The sequence below is a fragment of the Camelina sativa genome, chromosome 16, assembly GCF_000633955.1.
Source record: "Camelina sativa cultivar DH55 chromosome 16, Cs, whole genome shotgun sequence".
NCBI classification, from domain to species: Eukaryota; Viridiplantae; Streptophyta; class Magnoliopsida; order Brassicales; family Brassicaceae; genus Camelina; species Camelina sativa.
Genome location: NC_025700.1, coordinates 6,479,955 through 6,496,112, shown reverse-complemented (window position 1 = coordinate 6,496,112; position 16,158 = coordinate 6,479,955). Strand labels below are relative to the sequence as shown.

Here is a 16,158-nt window from a genome sequence, read left to right as displayed (position 1 = left end):
AAAAAAGAAAAAAAGATTTAAAAATTAATATCTTCTCTTACTCTCTTCCTAAATGACCCTATCAATGTGTGTACATAAATGCGAAACTTCCCTCTTCTCCCATTCTTAAATCCTCCCACCACCACCACCACCACCACAACCACCGTTCCCCGTCACGGTGGCGCTTTTTTCTCTCATCGGAGCGCCTCACCGGTGGCAGACGGTGTCGTTGTTCCTCCTCTCCTAAATCAAAAAACCTCTCCCATCACAGCTCCTACGGTGCGTTTTCGTTCGTGCGTATCTCTATTAGAAAAAAAAAAAGCTTTCGAGAGAGATGGGGCAGAGTTTGAGCTGTGGAACGAGACCGGAGCACGGAATTTTCGCCTCTGTACAGTGCGGCGATATCGTCACTGTTCGCCGTGTGATGACGGCAGAGCCTAGTTTGTTGAATCAGACTACTGCTTATGATCGTCACTCTGTTCTTCATGTCGCTGCTGCTAATGGTCAGATCGAGGTTAGTTTTAGTTGTTAATAACGAGATCTCGCCGGAATCTGGTGGGTTTTTTTTTTGTCTCAGATTCGCCGGAGGCCCGGAGATTTGATGTTTGTTACTGATGCATTTCTCTGATGCAGATTTTGTCTTTGCTTTTGGAACGATTTACGAATCCAGATTTGTTGAATCGTCACAAACAGGTTCTGATTTCGCATTTGATCTAAGTTGATTGTAGTTTNTTTTTTTTTTTTTTTTTTTTTTTTTTTTTTTTTTTTTTTTTTCTGATTTTTGTTTTTGTTTGTTCGTGATTTTGATTCTTGTAGACTCCGTTAATGTTGGCTGCGATGTATGGGAGGATCTCTTGTGTGAAGAAGCTCACTGAAGTTGGAGCTAATGTACATTTTCTCTCTACAAATGCTCTTCTTTACCTTTTTAAGCTATTAGGATTTGGATTTTGAGAATTTTTGTGGTGTGTCTCTGTAGATATTGATGTTTGATTCTGTGAATCGAAGAACATGTTTGCATTACGCTGCATATTATGGACATGCTAACTGTGTTCAAGCGATTCTCTCTGCTGCTCAATCAAGTCCCGTTGCTGTTCATTGGTGAGTCTGTGAACCTTACCTTGAATTCTTGATCAGTTTTTTCAATCGAAGTCTTGAATAAGAATGTTCATTTTTTTCAGGGGGTATTCGAGGTTTGTGAACATAAGAGATGATAAAGGAGCGACTCCGTTGCATCTAGCTTCTCGGCAGAGACGGCCTGAATGTGTGAATGTGTTGTTGGACAGTGGTTCTCTTGTTTGTGCATCTACTAGTGTATATGGGTAAGGGATTCTCTCGTCATGCAAACTTTTACATTGGAATCAACATTTGTTAGAAGTCGGAACTGATCCTTTTAAGTTTTTTGTTGAAACAGTTCTCCAGGGAGTACACCTCTCCATTTGGCAGCTAGAAGTGGATCTATTGATTGTGTCAGAAAATTGCTTGCTTGGGGTGCTGATCGTCTTCAGAGAGACGCTTCTGGGTATATTATACACTTTCTCTTTTCCTGGCTATTGCCTAAACTTTGCGGGAAAGATCTTGTTCTTGTTTTCAGAACATAATTAACTTGAATCGTGAAATCTCTTTTTCAGGAGGATACCCTATATGGTAGCAATGAAGCATAAGCATGGAGCATGTGGAGCATTGCTAAACCCGTCCTCTGCAGAGCCTCTCGTTTGGCCATCACCATTAAAGTTCATCAGCGAGCTTGATGACGAGGCGAAACTCCTATTAGAGCAGGCTTTAATGGATGCTAATCGGGAGAGAGAGAAAACCATCCTCAAGGGAACTGCTTACTCCTTACCATCACCCTCTTTCTCCGACACTGCTTCAGATGATAACATGTCCGAGGTAAATATTACACCCTTGTGAGGCTCTTTGTTTGTTTGCGTTTATGAAACGGGTTTTAACTTGGTATAAAAACGTGTCTATAGGTGAGTGATACGGAACTGTGCTGTATTTGCTTTGAGCAAGTATGCACGATTGAAGTCAAAGACTGTGGACACCAAATGTGTGCACAATGCACACTTGCACTGTGCTGTCACAACAAACCGAACCCAACAACCTCAACTGTGACTCCACCGGTCTGCCCGTTCTGTAGAAGCACCATCGCGCGTTTAGTCGTCGCCCAGAATAACAACAACAACGAAAAGAGCAAAAGCCTAGATGATGTTGTTGTTGTTGATCTCGAGGCAGGTGATGTAAGCTCCTCCAAATTCAGAAAGCACAGAAGATCAATAAACCTTGGCGAAGAGAGCAGCAGTTTCATGGGACTATCAAGCATTGGATCGTTCGGAAGAATAACCGGCCGTGGCTCGGGAAGGATCGCAGCCGACAACGAGCTGATGGACAAACCAATATTGTGAGGATCGAATCAGGTCGCGATATTTTGGGCGCTTGTTGAGGGAAGAAAGTGACAGATGATGATGAGGTAAAATTGTGAGAATGTAAAAAATATAGATTGAATTTATGTAGATCTTTTGTTGGGGAGGGGGGAGATTGAAATAAGGAGAGGAAAAAAGATGCGAAGTTGTGTAATGCAAGGAAGGATTTGTTGTTTCTTTGATTAAGTTTGGCCAAAATGGTTTGTTGTTGTTATTATTTGGTTACTTGATATGAAAGGGAAGCCCCCCATCATCTTTTTGTCTTTGTCTCTCCTTTTTTTTATAGTTATATTCTCCCTAAACTTGATTGTTTTTTTTATACCAATATAAGACATTTCGCCCATTTTTCAAATGTGAGATGGGAACAAATGTGATGTGAACGGCTGCTAATAAGTCGCCAAACGTAGAGTCAGGAAAAGAAGAAGAAGAAAAAGGTTTCTTGGTGGTGTATGGGTATATCATTTGACCCTACACGATCCAATCACTTTCTATCTCTACGTCAACTTGTGGTCTCAACTCTCAAGCAAAATATAATTTTTATTTTGAATTTGGCTCTTTGCACTTAACTAAAAATATCTAATGTTTTTATTTTATTTTAACATTGGTCAATTTAGATCAACTAGTAAGATACATACACATGACCACTTTTGTATATTCGTGGACTATTAGTTTTATACGTCAAGACTCTTGCTATATTGTATATAGTCATAGGGACGGAAGACCGATTCGGTCGATATTTTATTTTTGTTTAATTGAATTATGAAAAGTAAACCTACTGATTATGACAATTATAAAATTAGACAAACGAAAAGAATGAGTGATTTGATTTCTTACTTTATATGTCTAAAACGTGTTTGAGCCGAAAGAGTAGGTTTTCTTTTTTCGATTCTGGAAAAGTAACAAAAAATTACAGGTGAAAAATGAATCGAATATCATATCGTTTTAAACAAAAATATTCATAGAAATTCAAAATCAGTTTCGTAAAAAAGTAGAATAGTTTTAAATCAAAACATACTATTGGAACAAATACTTTTAGAAGTTAAATATTTCATATGTACAAAATCTACTATACATAGTTTAAAATGAAATTAGTTGTGTACGTAAATTCTGTATGAATAATCACTAATATATGCACAAAAACAAAGTTCATATAATTAGCGAATGTGATTTTTTTTTTTTAAATATCAAAATTTAGAACTGAAACATTTAGAAAACTCGTTCCATACCCAATATTTGATTGTTTTATAGCGGATAAGATGAACTCTTAAAATTGATTTTAGATATTTGATGGTAATCTAATTTTATCATGCTTTTTGTCTTTGACAATTCAATCCTATATAACTTGCTGGACCCTGTTTTTAAGGCTATAATTAGTTGTCGGGGTATGGGACCAGACCCAAGGGTTGATGAAAGCAGATTCAGATTAGATTACCTTAACCCACCAAGATGTGCACAACTTATTACACCAACCGGAACAATTTTCTTCTTCGATTGATACCTACAGTATTACGGCTAAAATCTGTTTCAACCAAATTTTTTCCGTTAGATGGAATAAAAAATTACTTTAGCCATTTCTTATATATCATTCTTTCCATTGTCAGACAATTTTCTTACAAATTATATACATACAGTCAGGAAAGATTAAGATAGATCTCTTGAAATGAGGTTGCACAAAAAAAAAAATCTCTTAAAGTGTTGTCTTAGTCAATCAACCACAAAATTAATTTTCAACTAATGTGTGGTTTTTAAAAAATTGTTGGTTCTTTACTTCTTGCTAACTAAATTAGTTTTTTTTTCTATAAAAATAATATTATTTTTAATCATTAATAAATAAAATATTTTAGAGTCTAAGAAAATGGGCTGCGGTAGAAATCTATGTAAGAGTTCTCATAATTTCTATTAAATAATAAATCAAGACAAAAAAAAGAAGTAAAATATTTTCATATCTATATATATATATATGTATTTTCCATCCTATAATTTATATATATATTTTTAATTGTTTATAATAAAAACTTAAAAAGTATTCATGAGATATTTTTAGAAAGTATTCATCAATAATGGAGTTTTACAAATACGAAAATATAATTTATATTCAAACTAATTTTACAATTGAAGTCACGAGAATGTTTTATTAAATTAGGTTAAATTTGATATTAAAAAAATTTGAGAATATATCATGATATCATGAGTAATGAGTTATACTCCCAATCACTTTCGTACTACATGAAAATATCCATCTATTATTTTCTTATCCAAGACTCCAAGTACGTGTACTCGTGGTCAGAGGACTCACACCGTACATATGTATGAAAGTTCAAACGTGTCATATTATCTTCCAAGCAACGTCTTAATCTCTAATAATTATCAACGAATATCTCAAACACTAAGTCTAACAATACTCGACTTATATGTCCCATTGAATTTTCAAGAGACTAGCTTGGCATTCCCTTATTTGAAAGAACACAAATTTCTAAAAACTTTATAGAGACTCTTCTACTCAGAACTTTAATACGCATGAGATGACAGAATTATATGTCAGTTTGTTTTATATATATATATATATATATATATATATATATATATATATTTCGTTTAAGCGTATAAATTATATTTGATAATACATAACTTCACTATCCATAACCTAAATTTAGATGTACATAAACTTGATATAGTTATAGACCGGGGAGTGGAGATGTTGGGGAGGTTGTCATAAAATCATTACACATTTACACCAAATGAAATAGTTATAAAAAATAAGTTTGAAATTAATTGGTAACCGAAATATATTTTCAAGTCACAAAGTTCATTTTCTTTTGGATACTATTTCGATGATATGATAATACTGTTTCGTCAACTGTATAGTTGCCACATCTACTCTGTCAATTTGGACACATCTACTGGTCCGTTAGCATCATTATGTTCATCCTGCACAGTAAATTTTAGAAGTTAGGTTTTTGGCTTTAGCTACATTAATCTGAAATTTAAGCCCACAATAGACCTAAAGTTAACATTTACCAATCAAAACTACTACTTTCTTTTGTACATATCAAGTTTTATGTTCAAACCTAGCATAAATTGTTAAAACTTAAATCGGAAATCACATAAAATATGTTATCTGAAGTCAGAAAGAGTCTGACATAAACATGTTATTGACTGGTTATAGTGGGTCCTTTGCTATCTCATGACTCATGGCTCCTTCCAATTGTATTTCATGCATTCCCGTTTTTAGTCAATCATATTTTTAGTATGTCTCCTCCTTAATTATTAGTTACACTTTTCTTCTCGTGATCATCCTCCCTCTGTATTTTTTTTTCTTTTCAACTCGACCAACCATACTAGTCTGATATCACACAATCAAGTACATTGTCTTGTTTATTAATCCTTTATACCATTTTTTTGACAATAGATTGTAACTGATAATGAGAAAAATTACAACAACAAAAAAGATAGATTGATTCATTAGAAATCTCTTGTAGAGTTTTATGCTTTAGAACATAGGATTAGAAGCAATTAAACCCAATTCTATAATAATTAATTCATTAGAAATGTAAAAAAAAATATCAAACGTGTGCGAGAGGGAGCAAATGCAATCGTGGTATTACTCGTGACATTACATATTTACAAATCTAATAAATATTAATCAACATAAACACATTGGGTTATCAGTTCAGCTCAGTTCAAAACTGAATCGAGTTAAACCGTTCAGGTTGAGAAAAAACATAACGAAATGGTTTGAGGGTATATTTGAGTTTGATTTGGGTCGATTTGAGTTTGGTTGGTTCTGTTAAAATACCCATCTCTAGTGAAAATATAAAACGCAGGAATTCCCTTTTATTAATCTAAAGTTTATTTATGGTAATAAAACCGACTTTTGGTGTTCTCGTGTATCTATCTTAACATTTTTGAAGTACATTTTTGTGTCATCCTCTCTTATCTTTGTATCCAAACAAGTCTCAACTAAATTCTCTACAATTCTTACAACCAAACACAATTATTTCTTTATTTGATAATATTAATTTCCTATAATCTATCGACCTAATTTAAATCAATATGTTAGATTAAAATATAATTCTCTTTTCACTTTTATTTAATCTTATATTTCATTATTTTAATTATTATTTAATACAAAAAGTTAATAAAATTTTAGATTTTTTTCAGTAGATGATGTGATTTGAATTTTTATAAACGGATATATATTTTAAAAATTGTCTTACTATATTTGTAACCAAACAAGTATATCCACATATAGAGCTCGGAATACATTTTTGGAGTACAATAGGGTGCCATTACTTTTTGCCAACTTCGGGTCTGGTTTTTAACTAAAATTATAATCGATTTAATTATCCGGATCCACCTTAAGATTGCCGAATATTTTGGGCCCGTTATTAATCCATAGCGTAATTATTCACATCCAATTAATGCCAATTATTGCCAATTAAATGCCTATTTTATCTTAGGAAAGATCTAATTTGCATATCGGATTTCTAGGGCCGAGTTTGACAAAAAGAATTGATAACACAAATTATGTAATCACATCCCTATGATATAGCAACTAATTCAAGATGAATACATCTTAGGAAATATCTAATTTGTTTAATAAACGATTACATATGTGGTAAGATCTTATTAGCTTTAAATGTACACTATTAATCCAATAATATCAATTGAGAATCATAATAAGAATATGTCATATCATTCATTCCTAAATCATAACTAACCAAATCATAAAATGTCTATTCTCAATTTGCAAATAAAGAATTTCTACAAAACCCTACATACTACCGTTAACAATATATATATATATATATATATATGCAATTCACTATGTACAAGCACCTCAAAACTATTATAATATCATATCAACAATATAATAGACCCGTGGTGTACTACAAGATAAAATCTAATGTGTAGAATGTTTTTCTAAAGTAACAATATCCAAAAAGGATTTACAAATTACGAAGACAATAAACAAAGATTATAGAGAATAATGAGCTACAAACAAGGAATCGTTCAATGTGGGATCCACTTGATATGTGGACTGGTTTTTCACTTTAGACGTGCTTTAAAAAGCAAGCGATAACTATGTCCAAACAGAGTTTTGGACCGGTAACTAATTTCATTTCTTCGAAAAAATTAGTCGAAAGTATGTCAAAAAAATGTCGACATCATTTCGACAATGTTTTCGAGAGATAATCAAAAGAAATATTTTGTCGAGATTTTTTGAGGAATTTTTGACTCTTTGGATTTTCTCAATTACAACTTGTTGTCAAACAAAAATTTGTTGGAATATGCATTATTCCGATGAATTTCATGCGAATGTTGTCATCAAAATTATATTTTTTTGTGCTCAATATATTTTTGTTCTATATTGGTTTTCACAGATTAAAGTTGGTTCAAAATTCCTGGTTTTGTATCTAAGATCATGTGTATTGAGGGTTTCTCAGTCAGATTCTCAGCAATATTAAAAACAACAATAATGAAAAAGTTGAGAGATGAGATCATATATTCTGAAAAAACCCAAAGAAAATAAATTATCTCACACATGCCACTAATAAAAGAATATATTCTGAAAAAACCAAAAGAAAATTGGGGAGAGACTTATCTCACACATGCCACTACTCTATTTGTTTTGTTTTATCTTTTATTTTTTATTTAAAACAAAAAATAAATTATATAAAATATATATGAAAAAAATATATCCAAACGAGATCGAATACTAAACTAAATACACAGAGTATTTATAAATTATATCTCTAGAAAATACTTTATGGTGTATCCGTGAACTGGATTATTTGTTTCTTTGTGCTATGGCATGTTCAATCTTTGTTAAATTTTTCAATCTTTGTTAATTTTTTTTGTTTTACGGTTTTGGTTCATTTCTCTTAGTTCTCTTCATTTTGAAAGATTCCTTATGTTTTTCACTTCCACAATATCAATATGAAAATAATTGAATGTCCCTTTTGTTTTCACTGTACTTTTTCCTTTTATATTTTTTTCATAATTAAGATCTTTTGATCTCAGTATCAGTATGTTCAGGCACGAATCGATGAGCCAATTATTAGGCTGAACCAATTATAAATTGGGTTGAGTATATGTAGATTGTGCCTTAATACCATAATAATAATGAGTCTAACTCACATCTAAAAACTAACTAAAAAGAAGAAAATTACCTCGTATTATGTATAATATACATTGTATATTGCCCAGAAATTACATTTCTTTCAACGTGGGATATATCTCGAGAGATCTAAGGTGGATCTTTTTATTTTATTATTATTTTTTATTTTATTGTCAACTGAGTAGCGTAACACAGTCACCTGAAATTATTTTAATCTACTTGGTTATTTTTTTATATAGTAGCCATGCTTCGCGATGTCGTTAAGTTTAAAGACATATATTTTAAAGATATAAATATTCATATTGGGTAAGATATCGTCAACATGTATTTCTTTTTCTTATATTTATAGCTTAGAATATTTAGAATATCATTTAAGATTTCATATATTTTTATTATATTCGGGTAAATAGGCGGGTGTTTTCTTATTAATGAAACTGAAACTTATGAAATAAGTTACTATAATATAACATCATTGGGACAAAGAAAAAACAACAACATACATAGATGGTGAAGACATGGCAACACAATGACGTGACGTCTCCTCTCAAACTGAATGACACTTAGGCCACATCATGAAAAGCGATATAGAATATACACCGACGATGACTTGTACCAAAGTAATTCAAGGAGAGACACCGGCGCGGCTAGACAAGAAAACCATGCCCCCATCTTTGGGTGACATCGTTGGGATATGCACAATATCATCGCAGCCCTCCGATCGGGCCCTCTTGAAATCGAACACCGACGTGAACATGGCAATGAAGAGAACGAGGTGGTTCAGCGCGTAACGCTGGCCTACGCACTGGTGCGAGCCAATTCCAAAAGTCAAAAAATTGCGTTTGAATACCTGATCCTCTTGCCTTGTCTCGTTAAACCGGTCAGGATCAAACCGGTCTGGTTCAGTAAACCCTTGAAACGAGGCATCAAAAAGGGAAGGAAACACAACTGTACCTTTAGGTATTGTGTACGATTCCGTGAGAGGGAAGTCACTAACAGCAACGTGTGGAACCATACTTGCTGGTGGTCGGTATCTAAGGACCTCACGCGCCACAGTCCGCGTGAACTTCATCTCCACGAGCTGATCGGCTGTGATCAACTCATTGGACTCAGGCGACCAAAAACTTGCGACTTCCTCCCTGACTCTTCTTAGCACTTCTGGCTCCGACTCAAGAAGCACCACTGCCCAGAGGAGTGATGATGTGGATGCGTCCTGTGCTGCAAACAGAAAATCAACGACCACACAACTAATCTCCTCGTCTACGGAGTGAGGAAGCGGCGGATTCTGCGCAGCGATCGAATGCGTCCAGAAATCGACTAGGCATGTTGGATTCTCTCCTGTGGCCATCTTGGCTTTTGATTTTCTCGTGCAAACAACCATTGTGTTCACTAGTCTCGATACCGCCTTACGAGCCTCGCCGAACGCGAACCCTGGGAGGTCGATTGGGAGTGCCATTGTTCCTTGGTTGAATAGATTGTAATCATCACGGATCGAGTTCTTGACTTCCTTGTCGAGGTATGGTCCGACAAAAACCGTCTGAGAAGTCTCGAGGTTGAGTTCACGGATGAGTTGTCGCATCGAAACTGGCCGAGATCCACGGGAAAAACTTTCCTCCCACTGCCGTAAATGACGCATGATAACTGTTTGCTGTAAGGAAGAGTACATGGAGAGTGGCGTACGGGTGAAGTTAGGAGCGACTTGACGACGAACGGACTTATGATCCTCGCCAAACATAAAGATAAGGCTGTGTTCACCGAAGATCTTCTTGCCGAATGGATGACCAATAAGTTGGAAAGCATCGGGACGAATGTTGGAGAAGATTATATTGGAAAGCTTTGCATCTTTAATGTAGATAATAAACTTTCCAATGAGGTAGTTGGTGGAGAGGCCAACGGAAGTGTTTGCCATCGCAGATTGCTTGTTCCAGAAGGAAGTTGGGTCACGGAGGAGTGCAATGACGTTTCCAATGATTGGGGTGACGAAGAGGGGGCCAGGGAGGTTTCTTTTTTTGACATGGTAAGAGAGTTGCTCGAGCAGAAGGAATAGAAGTAATGCTGAGACTAAGTATGGTGCAAGAGAGGCAAATAGGGAAACTGAGGCAACCATTCTATTATTTGATTTGAGTTTTGTCGTTTGTGTATATATGGAAATGATTGATCAGAGTGGTAAACAAGACGAAGATGATTTCGCTTTTGTCGGTCTTAGTTTGGTAGGTTAGCGCATAATATTTATAAGAGCTTTTGGGGTAAGAAGAATTCAAAGGTCTTTTTTTTATCTTTTTTATGGGGGCAAACAAAGCCATAGGTCTTTTTTTCCCCTTTTTTTTTGTTAAATGATATCTTTTTTTTTTTTTTAACTACTTATAATCGTGCATCCCATTGTCTATAATGAGAGAGAAAGAGGGAGAGGATGAATATTTTGAATTCATGGTGATTTCATGATTTGTGTTGTCTTGACAAATGAATATTTTGATTTCATGGTGATTTTTTGTACGGAAACCAAATGACTTAAGACGTAAGATACATGACTTGTGTGAGTTAAGCAAATTTTGATGTTATGTTTACCAATGAACTTTTTGTTTTGGACAGTTTCTTTTACCTTTATAAGGCATAGTTTTGGTTTCGTTGTAATTAAATTCTATTTTTGTCTTTGGGTCAACGGTTGATTTTACCAAGTGATTTTTATTCCCATTCAAATATATATATTTTTAAATGTGATTGATGATATTATAGCAATTTTAATGCAACCTATCAGCGCGATTATGACCATATATATACAAACGTGAAAGGGAAAGCAACAAAATAAATAGTAGAAAGGGTTAGCATATAATATTATATATATATTTACTATTGTTGAAAGGGTTTGTATTAACCCTTTCAACAATAGTAAATAAATAGTAGAAAGGGTTTGTATTAACGACATTGTTGTGTTCCATCCAAATTCACATCTGGTCGATTTTGCAAAAAGAATTCTAAGTGGTTTTGAAAAAAAGAAGATTAAAGTTGTTCACAAATTGTAATGGTATTGGGACAAGAAGAGTTCAAATGTTTGTTTTCTGCTCTGTTTTTAACATCTTCATCATATATATGTCGGGCAAACGTTCATGTTTCAATTTGTATTTATATTTTATGTAAAATAATTATGATCATCCGTGACGTGTTTTTGTGGTAAATGTTAGCCTGCATTACCCATGTAGTTGTGTAGTAAACAATGCATTTATTTGCATGTTGCTATATATGATAATCTATAATTTGGAGACATTTGGCCAACTTGTTGATGATTTAAGGGTGAAGGAATTGGTAAAATAAACCGTTGTTGGCTAAGGGTGGAAGTGAAAGCCCCAACTTCATCCAAAGTCATTATTATTAATTAGTTTTTGGTATTATTTCTATTTATTCTAATAACTTCACATTGATGCTTTTTTTTGACATTAATGGATTACACTAATAATTTGATAAATAATTATATGTGATAAATAATTTGGTTGTATGTGATAAATAATTTGATAATGCGGTATGGTTTAACTATTGTACGTAAAAGACAAATAAGTTTAATATACAATAATATTTGATTGGTAAAAAGTTATTTACGATACAAATTTTATATTATTTTAATTGGTTTTTGGACGAAGAAATATGGTATATTGAGTGATACTCTTCTTAAAAAACACTAGGATCTCACCAGCGCTACAGCGCAGGGGAATATTTGCAGACATATACAACATATAAATTTTAGTATAATCAAATCTCAATGAGCTTATATATCAAATCTCTCTCTTCTACCAACAATTATTTTATCTCAGCCAACATGTATTTTTCTCTCCCTTTCATGCAAAAGAAAGTATCTGTTCTTCAAATTTTTGAAAAATATGTTAAAAGGCATTAAAATATATGGTCGTGAAATTTGTTTATTTGTCAAATTGAAGCACATAAAAACAAAAGCTACATTCAAATTTTTATTTTTTTATAAATTCATATTATTTTTGGATACATTCCAATTTATTTTTGTATCCTAGTTAAACACAATCTATCATCAAATCATGACCAAAGAAAAAAAAATTGGTCTTTATATAAAAACTAACAGATTGACACATGAGCAAATCATTGCTATCAAATAAAGAGGATTCAAAAAAGCACCATATGTTTCATTGAAGTAATTCAAGAAACATGTATATCTTGTTTGAAACCATGCAACAGTGATTGTTTCGACATAAGTTAAAAATATCAATAAAAATAGAAAAGTTTTAATGATTAGTGAGGAGTGAATATGTTAGTCGACTTCTATATTTATAGGATAAATAAAGTCGGTTTCAATATTTAGGATTAATTAACATTTTCATAAATATGATCTTAATAGTAATATATTTGTGAATCAAATGTTTAAATATAGATTCGAGGTATATGCTCAATTTCCAAAAAAATTGAAATCTATATTTATGATTAAGAATTTTTTTCCACATATTTATTAAGATTAAGATTATATTTGCAAATATAATAACTATTGTGATATGATTTTGTAAACTATTACGTGTAACTGAAAATTTCATTTTATTTTGGTTAGTTTGTATAATTAAATTATTTTCTATTTGATGGTGTAGATAAATTACATTATCATTATTATGTACTTTATTAGAATTACATAGATAATTTTATAACAAACTCAATATTATTTTTGTAAATTTTTAAAGTTTGTTTTAAAAAATATTCTCTTTTCAAAAAAATTAAAGATTTTTATTAAATTATTTAGTAGTAAAATTTACATTTTTTCTTTATTAGTTATTAATAACTTTAGTCATATAAGAAATATGCTATTTTATAAATAACAAATATGATTTTATTAAAAAAATTTATATATATGGGTTTCCTAAAAAATAGGAAAACCAATATTCTCGTAATTAATATGGTTTTTTTTTTTTTGAAATGTTTGTTTAGGTTTCCTTTGGAGTATAATTTAAATAAATATTGCAAAATTTAAATATATTTTTCAGATTCTAACCCGATAACTCATTATAAACGAAACAAATATTTCTGACCCGAATCCAGTTTGGTTGATTTCGAGTAATTTTCTAATTTTGACCCGACTCATTGTCGATTTTGTACTTTTCTTTTACTTATATAGGGATATAGTGGTTATTTTAAACTTTTTTTGAAAAATGTAAATTATTAAGTAAATGTGTGATTAGTGACATCATGCATATTTTCTAAATTTTTTATAAAATACGCACTTAGATGTATTTCCATTCATAGCGTACGTAATTAATAAACCGTTGACTCTAGACTTGGTAAGTGAAGGCCCCAACTTGATCCGAAGTCATCGTATTAGTTTTTGGTATTACATGTTTATAACTTCACATACATGCTTCCTTTTTGACATTAGTGGATTACACTACTTGGCGCCTTTAAATGTTGGTCAAACCCCCTTTTGGGAAATTACAAAATGGTTTATTATATCGTTGATGAATAGTATCTTCTCTCAGATGAACAGTATTATCAACTTGGTTATGAACAGTGTTGTCGGAATATTACATCAGAAGAAAGTTGTAACATTAAAAGAAGTGTTTGTGGGGAATTCTTAATGATGGGGCTCTAAAGGTGGATTTCTCTTTGGGAAGATTTTTTGATAGGGAAGTTTCTGAATACGAAAGCTCCACATGTGGGGGAAATTCATATGACCGTGAACAAAAATTTTGTGTTTAGGGGATAAGACTTCTCTGATCGATGTTTATGCAGTTCACATCACGTTCTTAATCGATGAATGTGGAGTATCATCGATATACCTATGATAGTCTCTAAGTGGACTCTTTTTAGGGAGGACACACAATCAGTAATGAAATCAATCCCACTGTGGGTCACCCTCACGGCCGGTCCTAGAATTATGGAGGCCTAAAGCATTCTCTATACATAGTATTTATAAACATATATTAATTGTTGGTATATGATATTTATATTAGTATTTTTGCAGTAGTTTTTGCTCAAAAATATTTTTTTGGAAAGTTTTTGCATTTAATATCATTTAATGCTTATATTTATATCCAAACAAATTTAGTTAATTTTCTCTACTATCCTTATAACCAAACAGAATTAAACTATTTTAAATATCCATATATATATTATTCTATAATTAATATAGATATTTAGAAGATTAATAATGTTCTTTCAAAGTTTTCTTTACCTGTTGCTTCTTCTACTCAAACACCTATGTCTTGTTGATAGTCTCAGTAATAAAACTCATAAACTTCCTTTCTCAAACACTACAATCACCTCTACTCGCCCACTTGAATACATATATTCTGATGTTTGGACCTCACCAATACTTTCTCAAGACAATTTCAAATATTACCTTATTCTTGTAGACCATTTCACCAGATACACTTGGTTATATCCACTTAAACGAAAATCCGATGTCCACAATGTCTTTACCGCCTACAAAGCTCTTGTTGAGAACCGCTTCCAAACCCGCATTGGTACTCTCTTTACAGATAATGGGGGAGAGTTTGTGGCCTTACGAAGCTTTCTTTCGACTCACGGCATCTCTCACCTTACATCACCTTCTCACACTCCTAAACACAATGGCATCTCTGAGAGGAAGCATGTCATATTGTGGAGACGGGACTAACACTTCTCACCATTGCCTCGGTTCCTAAAGAGTATTGGCCATATGCCTTTGCCACTGCTGTGTTCTTGATCAACAGACTTCCAACTCCGGTTCTTGACATGCAATCACCCTTTCAGAAGCTGTTTAATGTGGCACCGCACTATGAGAAGCTCCGTATCTTCGGCTGTCTATGTTTTCCTTGGCTAAGGCCGTATGCTCCACACAAACTTGCAGACCGATCCCAACGGTGTGTCTTTCTTGGCTATTCTACAACTCAAAGTGCTTATTATTGTCTATATATACCGACTGGCCGCGTGTACGTCTCCTGCCATGTTCAGTTCGATGAACACACTTTCCCGTTTCGTGACTTGAACCCTACGCCACCAGCCGTTGGGTGTCTCCATGATGTAGCTGCTGTAAAAAATCGGGACATTTAAGTGCCACTTGTCACTCTTCTGAGAGTAAGACGAATCAGCAAAACCCAGTTTCATCGCCAAAAGAAGTTGATGCAAAGAAAGGTAAAGATAATACGTCGCCTGTTTTTGTTGTCCCATTGGTGGGCGAAGCAGAGGCGAGGGTAGACACTGGGATTGTAAATGAGACAAAGGGTCGTGCACCATCGGCTTCTGCTGCTTCAAGTTAAGAGCATGGGGAGCAGCCTTGGGTTACTCCGGAAAAGTAAAGCCATAGTCCGTGAAAGAGACATTTTGGTTTACAATTTGGTTAAGTTTCTATTATATCAAATCTGTATGCCGTTTTGGGGACAAGGATGGTGATGATGGTTTAGATGAGGAGTAAACCTTGGAGGAGACTATGAGGGAAAAGGACACTCTCAAAACAAACACCGAGGCTCAAAGTCCGTTGGCTACATGCATTGCTGGGACGGAGGTTAAGAATCGAGGGGTGAAACCTGAGATTTATGTATGACCTTAGTTACCTCGTGAATCAAAAACTGCGTATAAGACAGTATCAAACTTCTCTACTCAATCTTCTAGGGTCAACCCTAGAGATCATAGCAGAAAGGTTCACCCCCCCCCCCCCCCCCC

General features: G+C 33.5%; 2 protein-coding genes across 2 annotated transcripts; one reads left to right on the top strand and one right to left on the bottom strand.

The window, feature by feature from the left end:
* LOC104750007 (putative E3 ubiquitin-protein ligase XBAT31) lies at positions 61 to 2,664 on the top strand. The gene is made up of 8 exons (XM_010471739.2): positions 61 to 493; positions 613 to 672; positions 796 to 867; positions 956 to 1,077; positions 1,158 to 1,298; positions 1,391 to 1,498; positions 1,608 to 1,866; positions 1,950 to 2,664. The coding sequence occupies exons 1-8, from the start codon at positions 314 to 316 to the stop codon at positions 2,379 to 2,381; spliced, it is 1,374 nt and encodes a 457-aa protein (XP_010470041.1). The 5' UTR covers positions 61 to 313; the 3' UTR covers positions 2,382 to 2,664.
* LOC104750006 (cytochrome P450 710A3) lies at positions 8,913 to 10,702 on the bottom strand. Its single transcript, XM_010471738.2, has one exon. It carries the CDS (start codon positions 10,622 to 10,624, stop codon positions 9,143 to 9,145), a length of 1,482 nt encoding a protein of 493 aa, XP_010470040.1. The 5' UTR covers positions 10,625 to 10,702; the 3' UTR covers positions 8,913 to 9,142.

Excerpts from the sequence above, each read along its gene's own strand:
- LOC104750006 (XM_010471738.2), bottom strand. The coding sequence starts at position 10,624 with ATGGTTGCCTCAGTTTCCCTATTTGCCTCTCTTGCACCATACTTAGTC.
- LOC104750007 (XM_010471739.2), top strand. The coding sequence starts at position 314 with ATGGGGCAGAGTTTGAGCTGTGGAACGAGACCGGAGCACGGAATTTTC. Across the intron at positions 494-612 it reads CTGCTAATGGTCAGATCGAG|ATTTTGTCTTTGCTTTTGGA; the intron begins GTTAGTTTTAGT and ends TCTCTGATGCAG. Across the intron at positions 1,867-1,949 it reads CAGATGATAACATGTCCGAG|GTGAGTGATACGGAACTGTG; the intron begins GTAAATATTACA and ends ACGTGTCTATAG.